General features: G+C 50.7%; 1 protein-coding gene across 1 annotated transcript in view; it reads left to right on the top strand.

Annotated features, from left to right (window-relative positions):
* Nucleotides 1-17,500, top strand: part of tmtc1 (transmembrane O-mannosyltransferase targeting cadherins 1) — a 75,974-nt gene that overhangs the window by 35,091 nt on the left and 23,383 nt on the right. Inside the window, exons 5-8 of the mRNA XM_061229686.1 lie at nt 2,396-2,477; nt 3,226-3,329; nt 10,814-11,003; nt 13,580-13,701. Of these exons, the coding sequence (XP_061085670.1) occupies nt 2,396-2,477; nt 3,226-3,329; nt 10,814-11,003; nt 13,580-13,701 (498 nt within the window). The remainder of the gene's footprint in view (nt 1-2,395; nt 2,478-3,225; nt 3,330-10,813; nt 11,004-13,579; nt 13,702-17,500) is intronic.

Here is a 17,500-nt window from a genome sequence, read left to right as displayed (position 1 = left end):
AAAGGTTATTTCAGTCTGCGTCCGGTCGTGCCGTTCGGCTGACCCCCAGGTCCCTTTGAAAGCGTTACTCGTGTGAAGCCGCCGGTTCCCTTCCCGGAGTCCAGCACGGCCGAACGTCTCGCCGGCTTGACCTCTCCAGACCGGCTCTCTAACGCCCTCCTCACACAGCCCCCCAGGGAGTTCGTTAAGCTTAACGAAGCAGAAATTAATTTATCCCGAAGAAAGAACGCGCCGTCCTCAGCGAACGGCGGAGCCGAGGCCCGGAAACTTCTCCAGACGGCCTCCTGCGGGAGACGCTCGTTTCTGCCCCAGACTTTATAATTGGGTTCCTCCCCCGTTCCGGGGCGCTTTAATAATTAACCGGCGTGTTTTTCTAAACGGACCCCGTTCACGCGCCCGAGTGGAGCTGAGGCTGTATCGAGACGGGAGTCTGGGGAGAGTGGAGACTCTTCCTCTTGTGTTTTTTGTGTTGTGGACACAGAGAGTGAACGGGGGCCATTTTGGGAATGTGAGACTGGAAGTCTTTTCTGTGGCCTCCAAGGGCCTGTGAGACTGGCTGCTCCAGAATCTGTCACACCTCTGGAGGAGGGAACCTTGGGGGGATGTCGGGGCTCATGTTTTGAGCCAGGTTATTGGAACAGAATTTTTCCTGCTCAGCAACTCCGGAGACTTCCTCACATGGTGTTTTACCTCGCTTATCCTGCGCTGTTTGTTTTCCTCTTTTAACTCATATTAATGAGGTTCTTAATGATGTTCAGTGATGCTTTCAGAAATAAAGTTCCGATGGTGATGCTGATGATGATTGTTATTAATAACAGCCTTAATTGGAGTTATTGTTACTGTGGTGGGAAGACCCTGCATGCGTACTGTAGCGTGAGGGGAAAGGATTCAGCCAGGAGAGGATGGATGGAGGCTTACAGGGGAGGATGAAGTGATGGAGAGAGATGGAGAATGGATGAGAGAGAAGGACAAAGGAAAGGGGGGAGAGGGAGAGGGAGGGAGCAGGTGAGTGAGACTGTGGAGGAGGAGGAGTGAAAGCGCGTATGTATGAGTGTGTGTGCACGTGCGTGTGTGTGTATGAGTGTGTGTGCACGTGCGTGTGTGTGTATGTGTGTGTGTGCACGTGCGTGTGTGTGTATGTGTGTGTGTGTGTGTGTGTGTGCCTGTGTGTGTGTGTGTGTATGCATGTGTGTGTGTGTGTGTGTGTGTGTATGCATGTGTGTGTGTGTGTGTGCACGTGCGTGTGTGTGTGTGTGCCTGTGTGTATGAGTATGTGTGCACGTGCGTGTGTGTGTGCCTGTGTGTGTGTGTGTATGTGTGTGTGTGTGTGCACGTGCGTGTGTGTGTGTGTGTGTATGAGTGTGTGTGCACGTGCCTGTGTGTATGTGTGTGTATGTATGTGTGTGTGTGTGTGTATGAGTGTGTGCCCGTGTGTGTGTATGTGTGTTTGTGTATGTGCGTGTGTGTTGTAATTAGGGAGCTGAAGGTGTGATTATTGTGCTGGGATGCTGGGCAGCCTGCAGTGTTGAGTGCCCGGGGGAAGCGGGTCTTTGTGGAGGAGCTTTTATACCCGTACGGGTGTGAGGAGAGGTGGTGGGGGAGACGCTCCCTCTCCACAGCGTGTTCATGTTAATGAGCTGCTGCTCCAGCGTGAGCTGCTGTGTCGCAGACCATTTGCATACTTCCCGCTTTCCGACGAACTTTCCTCAGAGAACTCGGAAAATATTTTCCACAGAATGGGCAAAAAAAAAAAATCATTTAAAAAAAGAACAGCGGCTTGGTGTGAACCTTTCTGCCTGGTTTGTGAGCGCTGGCTGGCTGTGTGCTGTTTCTCTCTCAGCGGTGGTTCTGGGAAAGTGGAACCGTTCTGGCACTGAGGGGGGAACCCCGGGCCCACTTCAAACGCGCCCCCTGCCCCTCCCCCCTCCTCCAGCCGGCCCAACTCCTCTGCGGCTCCTAAAGAGAGAGGGATTCTCAGCTTCCTGTTCCCCGCGCCCCCCTATAGAAAGCCTTGATTTAGGCCCAAATTGTCTATGACCTCATTTTTTCTTTAAGCCCTTTTTGGAAAGGACATCTTTGTGCTCGCTCTGAAAAGGGGGGGGATGTCGTGTGAAACTGTGTGTCTCCCTGCCTTTCTCTCTCCCGTCCGATCACATTTCCCAGGCTCATTCCGCGGCGGGATTAATTTCTGCGAGAAATCGAATCTTCGCCGCGCTGTTTTGCCGTCTTAAATGTCCAGAAACGCACACCGAGCAAGCCCGCTTCGGGAATTGGTTACACCACTTTAAAGTTGATTAAACAGACTTTTATTTTTTGTTTTTTGTACTTGTACTGTATGTCGTGGGAAAACTCTTCTGAGCCTGAAATTCTTGCCCCGTTTCCCTCTGTGTTTCAGGTACCTGTCCTGTGCCAAAATGAAGGATATCCCACGAGCCTCTTGGCCCTTCATCAAGCGCACCTGCGTGGTCACTGTCTACGTGAGTCAGCACACGCCGGCGTTATTCACCACAGGGGCTGACACACCGGGATTCCCCGGAGGGGCTGCTGGGTATTGTAGTGTCCAGCAGCCGGTTTCGGCCTTGGACACGGGCGGTGGTCTCCTCAGCCAATCGGCGGCTGGATAGAGTCTGACTCTCCTGTCTGCGTCGTTCCAGCCCGGCAGGCTGGCTGCCTGAGACTCGCCGAGCTGGAAAAATAAAAACTTCCCCCGATGCCAGAGCGGGTTTTCCACTTTATCCGCTGACAGCTGAGCCGGAATAATCTTTCGCAGTTCAATTTGTTAATCCCCTTTATGAATTTAGAGAGCTCAATTACTCACCCCCCCCCCCACTCTCGTTTTGTTCAGCCTGAATAGATTGTGTCTCCGGCCATCAACCAGGAATCAATTTCATTTTTTCTTTTTTTTTCCCAAAATGTATTCCCCACATGCTGTACTTCTGTTTCGCTGGATGAGGTTGAAGTTCGGATATACACTCACTGAGCACTTTTTTAGGTATACTTGTACACCAGCGTGTTAATGTTTAATCAGCCAATCGTGTAGCAGCAGCCAATCCCATGGATTAAATGTTGACAGGCCAGATGAGGTCTTTGATGTGTTTGATTTGCACTTTGTTGTACGTCACTCTGGATAAGAGCGTCTGCTAAATGCCACATAATGTAATGCAACATAAAAAGCTCTTGACCCTGTGGAAGGCAGTGCCTGCAGTTCACCAGTCTCTCCTGCAGGTGGCGATCATCATGTCCCTGCGCCTGTGGGTCATGGGCGGCTCCATGCCTCTGTTCTCTGAGCAGGACAACCCAGCCTCCTTCTCCCCACACCTCCTCACCAGGTACTGCACACTGTCCCTCACACACCTCCTCACCAGGTACTGCACACTGTCCCTCACACACTGTCCCACACACACCTCCTCACTAGGTACTGCACACTGTCCCACACACACCTCCTCACCAGGTACTGCACACTGTTCCTCACACACCCCCACACACACCTCCTCACCAGGTACTGCACACTGTCCCACACACACCCCCACACACACCTCCTCACTAGGTACTGCACACTGTCCCTCACACACCTCCTCACCAGGTACTGCACACTGTCCCTCACACACTCACTGACTCACACACACATATACACACACACACACACACACACACACTGTCCCACACACACGCACTCACACGCACACTCACACACACACTGTCTCACTCACACACACACTCACACACTCACATACACACTCACACACACACACACACACTCTCACACACCCCCACACACTCACACACACACACACTCACTCACACACACACACACACACACACACACACACACACTGTCTCACACACTCACACACTGTCACACACACACACAGTCTCACACGCACACACACACACACACTGTCTCACACACACTCTAGCACACTGTCACATACACACAGACACACTCCCTGCTCTTTCAGACTCACGAATTCACAAGTATCCATTTTCAGACTTGATTATTGTGGCAGACACCACCAAGCACAATTGTGTTAGTTTTCTATTTAGACTTAAAATATGATTTCTATTCCGTTTTTTTTAACCTCATTATCTTTTTGTCGTATTTAATAAAAATGTAAGTTGAATGAAGAACCGAAAGTGGTTAAAAAAAAACGGAACCGGAAGATGAATAAAAACCAGATCTTTTTTTTTTGTTCCACTTTCATTCTTTAATTCCACATCCGTTTCGAAGTCTTTTATTCCATTTCCGTTTTTTTATTCCACTTCCGGTTCTAATTGCCATCTGTCATTAACAAGGCGTTTCTGTCTGCAGAACTGCTGCTCACTGGATTTTGTTGTTGTTGTTGTTGTTGTTTGCACCATTCTTTGCAAACTCTAGAGACTAGCGTGCGTGAAAATCCCAGGAGATCAGCAGTTTCTGAGACACTCAAACCACCCTGTCTGCCACCCTGTCTGCCACTTGGATCACAGTTTCCCCCGTTCTGAAGGCTGAGTTGAACATTAACCGGAATAAAAGAACTGGAAGCGCTAACGCTACACGCTACACGAGCCCAAAGAAAAGCTGAGCTGGGAGTCAGAGCGGAGCGACACTCGGCTCACTGACACGGCGCGCTCAGCGCTAATCAGCGCTATCGCCCGCGTAAACGCAGAGATCGATGTGGGGCGGCGGGGGCGAGGAGCTCCGGGTAATCGCGCTCTCAGTCACGCCGGCGTGGCCCCGGCGGGAGGAGCCCGCTCTTAGGAGACACGGCCGTGTTCCGGGGCCCGTCCCGGGGGAAATCTAGCGCAGGCTCTGCTCGCTGTGCTGACGGCGTTACGGAGAGAGGCGTCTGTACCACCCACTGCCCCCCTCCTGAGCTCAGCACGGCCCCTCCTGACTCCTCCTGACTCCTCCTGTCTCCTCCTGACTCCTCCTGACTCCTCCTGTCTCCTCCTGACTCCTCCTGTCTCCTCCTGCTCCTCCTGACTCCTCCTGTCTCCTCCTGACTCCTCCTGACTCCTCCTGTCTCCTCCTGACTCCTCCTGTCTCCTCCTGCTCCTCCTGACTCCTCCTGTCTCCTGACTCCTCCTGACTCCTCCTGACTCCTCCTGCTCCTCCTGACTCCTCCTGGCTCCTCCTGACTCCTCCTGACTCCTCCTGGCCCCTCCTGACTCCTCCTGCTCCTCCTGACTCCTCCTGGCCCCTCCTGACTCCTCCTGACTCCTCCTGCTCCTCCTGACTCTTCCTGCTCCTCCTGCTACTCCTGGCTCCTCCTGACTCCTCCTGACTCCTCCTGCTCCTCCTGACTCCTCCTGACTCATCCTGCTCCTCCTGACTCCTCCTGGCCCCTCCTGGCCCCTCCTGGCTCCTCCTGGCTCCTCCTGTCTCCTCCTGCTCCTCTGACTCTGGACAGGAAAGCTCATTTAAGCTCGACTGTGTCTGCTGCAGAATGAGTTCTGAATGTTTATTTACTTCTGGGACAGTACAGCTTCTCTGTTCATGTTAAAAGAACATGAACACTCTGATCTAAACTGGTAATCATAAGGGGCACTGATGATGCCAGTTCAGATCGGAGTGTTCATGTTCTGTTGTCTTGAGTAGGAATAAAAACATGAATTACAGATGAGCAACAGCTACATCCTTGTGCAAATTCATTTAAAGCTGATTTTATTTTATTACTTTTTTCATTTGATGAGTTTCTACGTTCAACGTTTGTCCTCATATTTTTCTCAAACCCTATAAATCTGTCTGAAAACATTCCTCTGTTTAGTTTGAATTCTCCAGGCATTCATTCCCAGAGATTTCTGCGAAACTTCGCCTTCGGGTGGGTGTATTATAACACGGCGCATCGTCCCAATGCAGCATAAAAAAAAAGAAATTAATAAGTGTCATATCCGAGCTCAGGAAGTGGAGGAATCCAACAGAAAGTAGAGTAATCTAATTCAGGAGGAGAACCGATATGAATATCAGAAGATGAAGATGGATAAGAAGGGTGACCGGAATGATAATGAAGAAGAACAGAAGAATCCAGGAACGTCGACGGAATGCATGAGCACACCTGGATGAGGACGGTCTGGAATTTATGCAAATGCGGGGAAACTGCGGTAATGTACAGATGAAGTGGTAAACAAGCGTGGCCGCGAATTAACATCCGGGCGTACCGCGCGCTTCATTCGATTAGTTTGCGCGAGGGCGTGTGTGTCACCAGACGTCCCGACGGGGGAACGGAAGGAGTAAACGAGTGTTCGGGGAACGTCGCCTGTTACCAGGAGTCTGGCACTTCCCGCAGCTGCTAAGTCAGATACACTACAGCAGGTGTGTCAAACTGAATTCCCAGGGGGCCGCAGTGTCCGCTAGTATTTTTGGTTTCCTTCCAATCAGCCGTCGATGAAGGCCTTGGGAACAAGGTGTGTGGATTCTTTTAGCCAACCCAATGACTTGAGTGAACCGCGGGTGTCGAGAACATCCCAAAAAAACAGCAGACACTGCGGCCCTCCAGGACTGGGAGTTTGACACCCCTGCGTTAAAGTGTCTGTCTGGGGTTTTTCAGTTTTGGTGGGTTGAGCAGCATCGGTGGTCACTGATAGTCAATAGAGATTGTTTTCACTCTGCAAATCCCATTCAAAACGAAGCTATTAGCTACTAGCTAACAGTTCAAGTGCTTATTTCCCATCGGCAGATAAGCCAGCAGTCGCATATTTTTGAGAAAGAAGACTTCCTAGAGGTGACCAACAATGTTGTCTGACCGCGGTCGTATTGAGCATCGTGTCAAACCTCATTTCAAAGGCGCTTTTTGGACGTTCGGCTTTTTCGCATTCGACGGGCAAGATCTTTTGTGAGAATCATCACCGTGAAGAATTGGGGAGCAATTTCAGAACGCGTTGAATCGATACTGCTACAAAAATGCCATCATGAGGAGACATCGAATATGTCATTTCTTAATATGAATAAATTACGGATTGACGCTTTGAAAAGCCTCCGTCTTTATTTCCATAAACATATGCCGGGTGTACGTATAAATATAGAAACGTGTCAAGAGGATCTGTTGTCGTGCGTACCAGGAGCAAATTGTATTAATAAAGCAATGAAATCAGGGCTATTCATTTTAATTTGAAAGGATATTTAATAAGCCCCGAATCCGCAGCTGTATCTGTCAATAAAAGCAGTTTGGACGGTGTTGTTGGGCGATGATATTTCTGGGTAAATCGATGCTGCCTCTGTCATTAGTATTTATGGGCCCCGGGAAAGTGTGCGCGCGGTCTTGGCCCTGTCGCTGGCGTGCCTGTGGAAATCGATGCTCCGCCTCCTGCCCACCGCCCGTCCGTGTCTCACAGATCAATACACAATCTGTCCCTGTCCGTGCCGTGGTATTCATCCACAGAGCGTGCGTGTCTCTCTCTCTCCATATCTCTCGTTATCTCTGTCTGTCTCTCTCTCATTATCTCTGTCTCTCTCTCATTATCTCTGTCTCTCTCTCATTATCTCTGTCTCTCTCTCTCTCATTATCTCTGTGTCTCTCATTATCTCTGTCTCTCTCATTATCTCTGTGTCTCTCTCCATATCTCTCATTATCTCTGTGTCTCTCTCCATATCTCATTGTGTCTGTCTCTCTCTCTCATTATCTCTCTCCATATCTCTGATTATCACTGTCTCTCTCTCCCTCACATATCTCATTGTGTCTGTCTCTCATTATCTCTGTCCGTCTCTCATTATCTCTGTCTCTCTCTCCATATCTCTGTCTCTCTCTCCATATCTCTCATTATCTCTGTGTCTCTCTCATTATCTCTGTCCCTCTCATTATCTCTGTGTCTCTCTCTCCATATCTCATTGTGTCTGTCTCTCTCTCTCATTATCTCTGTCTGTCTCTCTCATTATCTATGTCTCTCTCTCCATATCTGTCTCTCCATATCTGTCTCTCTCTCCATATCTCTGTCTGTCTCATTATCTCTCATTATCTCTCTCTCCATATCTCTCCATATCTGTCTCTCTCTCCATATCTCTGTCTCATTATCTCTCATTATCTCTCTCTCTCCATATCTCTCTGATTATCGCTGTCTCTCTCTCCCTCACTGTCAGTTTCTCATATTTCTCCACCTGTCTCTCAGTGTTTCTCTCTCTTTCTCTCGATATGCCTCCATAAATGAACATCATCATTAGCACAGCACCCCCAGAATATCTTTCCCCATCTGCTCAGCTCAGCTCAGCACCAGAGTGGAGTAGACTGCTCTATCCAGCACTGCCTGTACCCTGGCTTTGTGCCCATGATTCAGAGGGGGGTGGGTGGGGGGGGGGTTAACCTCTCGCCTCCACCCCGTGCGACTTTGTCATCACGAGGCGTCATCGTCCATCATGATGAGTCATCATCCGCCATCGCCATGGTGATCCGCCATGGTCCGGTTCTGCCGTCCTCTGTCCCAGTCTGTTCTGTACTGACCGTCTCAGCCTCCGGAGCGAGATGCCAAGTGACTGGATAAGTGATCCGGTGGAATATTGCCCCTGCAGAAGTGCTCAGTCTCCTGTCTGCCGCCGCTGGGAGACGAGCAGGTAGCAGAGCTGGGTCAGATACATCATCGTTTTCCATTCAAATGCTTTATCTACGCTTTACTGAGCTGGTCTGGTGTTTTGGAAACGATGCAACGCTCTCAAAAAGTGCAAGCCGTGCCTTCCGGTCCTTTTGCTCGGCTCAATTGCAAGATCAATTGACCGCTGAAAAGCATTGGAATCCAAAACAATTATGTGTTTGACCCAGGTCTGGGCAGGTGGTGGAGATTTTTTCCGATGGGTTTCACCCGACCAGCCTCACTTATGAGATTGAATTGCACCTTTTTATGTGAAAATGCATTTGTTTGCTTTGTCACCGAGGACTTGCTGGCGTTGATTTTATTTCTCAAGTCATTTAACGTGGAGCTGTTCATAGCAGGACTGGGGCCCTGGGGGCTGAAGGCAGCCCGCTGGCGACAGGCAGATGATGGAGTGGATTGAGATTCATCATGCGGGGATGATGGCAGAGATAGCCACCGTAATGGAATAATAAGAGGGAGATAATGGGCTTGATTCTCCCGCGCGTCGAGGCTTCAGGGCGTGATGGCGGTCATGCGTGCGGAGCGTGCCGGGATGGGCGTGTGTGCCGTGTCCACGCTGAGGACACCTGCGGACATCATTCCCTTCGGTCACGCGTCAGATGATCCTGTCCTGCTGACAACCCAGCAAGGGCCCTCTGACCTAGCCTGGTTCACTATACTATGGACTAGTTCAGTGTACTATGGCCTGTAGGTTACTATGGCCTGGTTCACTATACCATGGACTAGTTCAGTGTACTATGGCTTGTAACTTACTATGGCCTAGTTCACTATACCATGGACTAGTTCAGTGGCCTATAGGTTACTATACTATGGTGTACTTCACTACACTATGGTCTACTTTACTATGACCTAGTTCACTATACTATGGACTAGTTCATTGTACTATGGCGTATAGGTTACTGTGGTCTACTTCACTATACTATGGCCAACTGTACTATGTCTTACTTCACTACAGTAAGTAACTACTATGGTCTACTTCTATACTATTGCCTACTGTACTATGACCTACTTCATTGTACTATGACCAAGTTCACTATACTTGGGCCGATAGTCCGTTACTATACTATGGTCTACTTCTATACTGCTGTCTATTTTACGTACTATGGCCTCGTTCACTACGCTACGAGCCAGCGCTTTTGCAAACAGGCAGCTCAACAGCCCCAAATGACTGCCTACTATTTAAGGATAACGACCTTTCCGCTAATTCACAGTAATGGAAGGTATTTTGATCCTTTCCAGTGTTGGCAGAGATTCCTTTACGTTTATTTTAGGGAAACGTATGGGCCTTCCTTTCCCCCCCCGTGGACCTCTACGCGCGAGTGCATAACTCCACGCCTCGGATCGATGTTACACTGCCGTTTCTCCTCCCGTCACGCGCAGCTGCAGCTGATATTAATGAACGCCGTCCAAACGGAATGCAGTCCGGGGGCGAATCCCAAAACCCGGATCCCAAATCCGCCTCCCCGGCCTGACTTCACGCCGTTAACATCCCGCCATTCCTGACCCTTCGCTCCGGGATAGAGGCCGTTTTCCCCACGACGGTTCCGTGGCTGGCAAAGCGAGCGTCGATTGAGTTCACGTCTAGGTGAAGTGCAGGGACATATTTTACACTGGGTTAGGTGACGCCACAAATGCTCCTATAAAGGCCTTTGAATCATAGTTTTACATCCGGTACTCCATTACACAGGCAGTGTTTGAATCAGAGTTTTATGTGGTTGGAAGGAGCTTCCCGTCGCTTTGAAATTGAACGGGAGCTAAAGGGGCAATTTAAAACAATAATATATCTTTTCAAGTCCTACATTTCAACCTCGGAAAAAGCCTGTGCATGAATAAAGAGGAATCCAGGTTGGACTCCCAAGAGTTCACCTGGTTTTCTTGACACTAATCGATGCTGCTTTGGTTGATCGATTAAGTGCCAAGCAAAACCAAAACCAGTGGGTCTTGAGGGATCCTTCTGGGATGCTGTCCTTCTCTCTGCTGTATTGGCTCCAGGTGTGAGCTGCTGTTATCTGTACCTGCAGGGCGGCCTGTAGCGTAGTGGCTCAGGTACATGCCTGGGACCCAGAAGGTTTGTGGTTCAAGCCCCGGTGTAGCCACGATAAGATCAGTGCAGCCCGTTGGGCCCTTGAGCAAGGCCCTTAACCCAACGTTGCTCCAGGGGAGGATTGTCCGCTGCTTAGTCTATTCAACTGTAAGTTGCTTTGCATTAAAGCATCAGCTGAATAAGGGTAATCTGATGTTAACTTCCCTCCAGACTCCTGACCTACTGCTACCTGCTGGCCTTCAACGCCTGGCTGCTGCTGGCCCCGGCCGTGCTCTGCTACGACTGGCAGGTGGGCAGCATCCCGCTGGTGGAGTCCCTGTGGGACCCGCGCAACGTCGCCACCTTGCTGCTGGGAGTGGCACTGCTGTCCCTCTGCCTGCACTGCCTCGCCGCGCTACGGGTGAGTGGTGGAGACGTACCCTTATCCCCGCCCACTTCATTAAAATATGCCCCTATCCCCGCCCACTGCATTCACACATACCCCTATCTCCGCCCACAGCATTCAAATGTACCCTTATCCCCGCCTACAGCATTCAAATATACCCTTATCCCCGCCTACAGCATTCAAACACACACAAACTCCAGGGATAATACAATGGGGGTAAGATTGTTGTGGCATAATTTTGGCAAAAAAATGGGGAGGATTGCCACCAATCATAGAGCACGTTGTTAAGAACTAATAGAAAGATGCTGGCCGTAATTGGTGGATGCCTCTGTGTATGTAAAATGGCTGTCTGTCCTACTGACGGACTCCCCCATGAGCAAAACCCCGGCCTGGATTCACTCAATAAACTGGATCGTGGCACCTTTTCGTTCAGCCGTCTCCGGAATGGATTCACTCCGCTGTGTTTGTGAAGAAGAGCTTGCGTTGCACCTTTCATCGAATTGAACCGCAGCCAAAAAGTCGTGTGCTTCACAAAATAGGTCGGATAGAAAATCTCAGATAAGATTATAAACAGATATGCAAATTACAAATTCATGAATGAATGCATGAGAGTAATGCAATAATAAAAGATATTTGAAATTCGGGTTTGAAAAGGAGCGTTGGGTGTCAGTTTCCGTCAATTTCACGGTTATCATCAGTGTGGCACGTCGTTGTGCTGTTTGTTCCAGTCGTGCCGTGTAAATAAAGTTCTAAAGTGAGGCGGGGCCCCCCCGTCTTACTACTTCCTGTTCCTACTTCCTGTTCCTTCCTTGCCGGTTGTGTTTTTCCCTTTGTCGCTTCCTGTTTCCCCTCAGCGTGGAGACAGGAAGTGTGCTCCTCGTACAGACGAGGGCCCCGGGGTCATGTGTGTAGAGCCAATGAGGCGGCCTCACATGACCGCTTCCGCTCAACGCCGATTGGCTCTGACTCACGCTTCGCAATCCACGAAGAAGAACTAAACTCAGGATAAACTCAAGATAAATAAACACGTGTTGGTTCTCGGATTGATTCAGGCACTCTTTGGAGAAGGATATTGGTAAACGTAAACAACAAACAAGTAATGTTACAGAAGCTAACATAATTTTTTTATTAACACAGGTCCATGGCATATCCAAAAAGGTGTAAAAGCGGGATGTTAAGAAAAGCCTATGATCTGCTGAACAACCTGTGGAGCAGTGGGAGTGCGTCTCAGGCGTTAAGGCAGGATTACAGGTCCTTTTAGGCCATTGCAGAGAGAGGGGCGCTGAGACGGAGCGGGCTGGAATTTGCACAGCGAGAACAGGGCGAATCGCTCTGTAAATGCCAGGGTGATTGCACGTCCTCCAGGAGAAAATGACACCGCTGCTGCGTCAGGACTCTGAAAGTGCTTTTTTGGAAAACCGATAACCTGAAATCCTCCGGTTCCGTGCCGTCTCGCGCAAGAAATTGAGACGGGTTTAACTGTATACTGCTGTAGCCATAGCAACAGTAGGCTTGACGATGGCCGCAGGTACGCTCTGCGGAGGTGCAGTGTCTGTATTGGCTGTCCGCGCTGCTCTTAAGATCCCTGTGATCGAAGAACCTCACACCGTGATGTCACAAATGTCTGATTAGAACGTTCTAATGCCGATGTCACAATGTGTGATTTGAACGCTCTAAACTGAAGGTTCTAATGCTGATGTCACAATCAGTTCTGGTGGTTGAATGCAACGGAATTTTGGAATACTGAGTCGGAATAAAACATTTTTTAAAAAAGTTTTTGGAAAAACATTCCATAACAGCGGCTCTTCAGAGGACTGAGGATGGACAGCCAGCCGAGATGCAGTCAGGGGCTGAATCTGGGGGACGGAAGGAGCTCCTTCCACCTGCAGTAAGTACTTTGGATTGCATCTCCTCAGCGCAAGTCACAGAACCACTGCTGGATTGAATCTCTCCTTAAGACTGATCTGAGGTCAGGTCAGCCTTCACAGACTGCGCCCCCGCCCCCCCCTCCTCGTGACAGAATGCAGACGTACACCCCGCTCACCCCGCCACACTCAGGGGAACGCTCCGAAGCCCTGCGGAGCGTGTTTCATAAACACCATGTCATCTTGCTGCGCTCGCAGGGAAATTACACCAGACATTAAATAACGGCGTCAGCCAGGCGGATGTACGCGAGCGTGCGGGTGAATGTACAACTGGGCTCGGCGCTAATTAAAAGCGAAGCGGTGGAGATTGAGTTTGTGTTAAACGCATTAAGGGGTTTCCCCTAAACGTCTTAATGACTTCACACGCTTTGAGCTCGAGAGTTTTTTTTTTTTTTGGGGGGGGGTTTTTTACAGCTCATTAATCTTCACAGAAATCCTCACAGACGCTGGGAGTGTACGCACGGCGGACGCCTGGAAGCGCTAATGAAAAACGACCGCGCAGGAGAGTCTGTAAAACATGTCCGACTTCACCGTGAACGGCGTCGGGTTTAACGTGTCTGTCGCGTGGGGAGCAGGGGGAGGTGCTGGAGCAGGGGCAGGGGGAGGGGGAGGTGCTGGAGCAGGGGCAGGGGGAGGTGCTGATGCGTGCGTCTCCTCTCTCTGCAGAGGCCCGAGGAGAAGGAGGTGCTGGTGGGGCTGCTGTTCCTGGTGTTCCCCTTCATCCCGGCCTCCAACCTCTTCTTCAGAGTGGGCTTCGTGGTGGCTGAGCGGGTCCTCTACATGCCCAGGTGAGCCAGGCCCTGTGTGAAGATGATGATGATGATGAAGAAGATGATGGTGATGATGATGATGGTGATGATGATGATGATGATGATGATAATGAGGATGATGATGGTGATGATGATGATGATGAGGAGGAGTAGATGACTCCAGATGGGTACGTGAATTTCAAAAGCTAATCTAGGAGGAGGTGCTGTATGGTATTTGCTGTAGGAAGGAAGACGGTTGTAAATTGAAAGTGTAGGCTGTTTTTCTCCGGTTCTCCTTTTCTTGTCATTCTGACATCATCGTCGAGCCTCCCGCAGTCGTGCGGAGTCCTGTCACTGACCGCTGGGGCCTGCACGTGACCAGTGCATCATGGGACACAGCACAGGCAGGGGTGACCTGTGGATAGGGGACCGCACACACTCACACCCCGGGCAAGGTGAAGCCGGTGACATCCTGCTGTTGTGGAGTCCTGTAGTCTTCGCTCCACCTGGCTCATATAGAGTCTGTCTAGGGGAGAGCCTGTTGCCTAGTGGCTAAGGTGCTTGACTGGGACCCGCAAGGTCGGTGGTTCAATCCCCGGTGTAGCTACAATAAGATCCGTGCTTTGGGCCCTTGAGCAAGGCCCTATACCGTGCATTGCTCCGGGGGGGGGATAGGCCCCTGGTCAGTCTAATCAACTGTAAGTCCCTTTGGGTAAAAGCGTCAGCTGAATAACCGTGATGTGATGCGATGACTCGAGTTCTCCTCTCAGTGTGTGGGGGATGTCCTGCTGTGACTCTTGTGGCGTCAGTGTCCTGCCCTTTGCTCCAGTTTCCCCCCAGATCACGCTGCGGGGTGCCCACACACCGCCCCTCCCAAACTCAGACAGGGCTCAGAGCCTGAGTGTTCAGGGCCTGCTTGTCTCTGCCGTCTCTGCTCTGTGAGGAGGTGTCACCTCCTGCTGACACGCAGTCCCGGGCGGGGAGGTGTGCTGCGCTGGGCTGTCTGCTCTGTGAGGTGCTTAAGATGATGATTTATTTACTGCACAAAGTGCTGTGCACCCAGCCCTCTGACTGCTGTTATGATGCCTCTATCAACCGGTGCTGAGTGTGTGTGTGTGTGTGTGTGTGTGAGAGCGAGGGAGAGAGAGAGTGTGTGTGTGTGTGTGTGTGTGTGTGTGTGTGTGTGTGAGACATGGCTCAGGCAGTAAGAGCAGTCGTCTGGCAGTCGGAGGGTTGCCGGTTCGATCCCCCGCCCGGGCTGTGTCGAAGTGTCCCTGAGCAAGACGCCTAACCCCCATATGCTCCTGACGAGCTGGTTGCATGGCAGCCAATCGCCGTCGGTGTGTGAGTGTGTGTATGAATGGGTGAATGGAGAAGCATCAATTGTACAGCGCTTTGGATAAAGGCGCTATATAAATGCCTGCCATTTACCATTTACCGTGTGTGTGTGTGAGTGTGAGTGTGTGTGTGTGTGAGCGTTTATAAACTGTTTATAAATGCACTACCCTCGCACTGCTGTGTGTGCTGTTGACGGTGTATGGGGAAAGAAAGCCCCCATGCTGATGCCACTCCCTGCCCCGTTCCATTCGGGCTCTGCCATCACAAACTACATCTCCCACAATCCCCTGCTTTACTGCATTCCCACCGCACAGGGTAATTAATCAGTCACCCGCAGCACAGAACGTTATCTTCCTGGGGAACGTTTTCCATCATTAGCCATTATTCCTGCGCTTGAGCTTATAACGCTTTAGATAAATGAGCAACCCTTCGGGCTGATTTAGGATAGAGCACCACGTGTTCTGACCCCGCGGGATGGATTAGTTTTAACTTTCTGGTAGGAATCTGATTCTGAATGTATTTTTTATTCTCCTTTAGTCTGAGGCGAAGGGCACGATGTCATTATGAATTCATTGAGCCCGGGCGTACCGTGCCATTATCCACATGCACTGTAGTACATTAAATATTCTCCTCCGCACTGGATGTAGTACTCAGCGTCTCCCTGGGAACATTATCGCGGTGTTCGAACATCAAATCCCCATTTGTTTGGAAACGTAGCAGGCGTTTATGTACGCGGTTAGGTGAACAAAGGGGCCTCTGATTTGTTGCGTGTTGAATTTGTCACGCTTTTCCCATGAGCCTCTACAGGGAGGGGGGGGGGGGGGATCATCTTCCAGTTCAATTACATCACAGCACAATTTGTGAGAAATTCAATATTGACGAGGGTGTCGTACAAATATAGATTGATTGACTGTAATAGATTTTATGATATTGACGCCATTTAAAAAAACACAAACTGCGAAAGCACGATTAACTCGAGTTAATACGAAGAACAGCACTGTGGCCTAATTGGACGAACAGCTCCTTTTCCGTGCTCTAATTGGACGAACAGCTCCTTTTCTGTGCTCTGATAGGGCGAGCAGCTCCTTTGTGTGACTGGGACTGAGTGTTGCAGACAGTGTGCATGGCAATGAGAGGACTGTGAGCCCCACACTGTGAAGCTAACGTAGTCCCTTTGTGTGTCAGTGCTGGTCAGAGCCGCACAGATCTGACATAGCTGTGTGAGAGTTCCCACTGCGAGATAATAACGTCCTCTGAAGCAACGCCGCACTCAATCAGACTCAGAGTGTCTGTGCTCCACACACAATCAGACTCAGAGTGTCTGTGCCCCACACTCAATCAGACTCAGAGTGTCTGTGCCACAGACACAATCAGACTCAGAGTGTCTGTGCCAGGGACACAATCAGACTCAGAGTGTCTGTGCCCCCCACTCAATCCACCTCAGAGTGTCTGTGCCAGGGACACAATCAGACTCAGGGGCCACTTTATTAGGTCGACCTGTACACCAGCTCCATGATGCGGATGTCTAATCAGCCAATCCCGAGGCAGCAACTTGATGCATAAAAGCGTGCCAGACGGTTCAGTTGTTGAGACCAGACCTCAGAGCGGGGAAGGAGAGCTCTGTTGGACTGAGGTCTGGTGACTGCGGAGGTACACTGAGCTCACTGGCGTGTTCGCGGAGCCAGCGTGAGATGACCTGTGCTTTGTGTCACGGCCCGTCATCCAATCAGGAGAGAGGCTGTGGCCATACAGGGATGCACATGGTCAGCAGCAATACTCAGCGGTGCTCATGGGGCCTAATGTTCCCCACAGCGTTGCACGTGGACGTGGATGATTTTAGTGCCACAGGAGCATCTGAGCGCAGTACCAGGGCAGCAGTGTCCGTCCCCAACAGCTCCAGGTCCTGGGGCTCTCTGGCCTGGTGCCCCCGTTTGGGGCTGGGTGTTGAATGCTGATGAGGCTTTTGCCCTCTGTGTTGCAGTCTCTGGAGGTCCGGATGAAGCATTCTGTGTGAGTGTGCAGAATGCAGTCCTGTAGCCGTGGGCCGGAGCCGTTCTGTACTGCAGAGCAGTGTCACTATAGGGACGTTGCCATGGGGACACTTCTCTACTGCAAAGCAGCGTCGCTACGGTGATGTTGCCGTGGGGACACTCCTCTACTGCAGAGCAGTGTGGAGATGGTGACGTTGCCGTGGGGACACTGCTCTGCTGTGTGTCGTCGTCCCTGTGGGGCGGAGGAGGGCATGCTGGGACAGGGCGACAGCTCTGAGAGCAGAATCATATCATGTTTACTTTACCCAGCCTCCGGGAGACTGAAGCAGCCAGGTGAGAAATGAAAGTGAGATGTCTGTCTGCTGGAGAGATGGAGGGAGAGGGAGAGAGAGGGGGAAGCAAGAGAGACATGAGAAGGAGCAGGTAGATGGTGGGCCTCGTTCTCTCTTTTAGACATGCGCACACGCACACAGACGCATGCACACACACACACACACACACACACTGCC

This window comes from Conger conger, chromosome 19 (genome assembly GCF_963514075.1).
Source record: "Conger conger chromosome 19, fConCon1.1, whole genome shotgun sequence".
Classification (NCBI taxonomy): domain Eukaryota; kingdom Metazoa; phylum Chordata; class Actinopteri; order Anguilliformes; family Congridae; genus Conger; species Conger conger.
The sequence above is the reverse complement of the archived record's forward strand: the minus strand, read 5'-3'. Positions and strand labels throughout refer to the sequence as shown.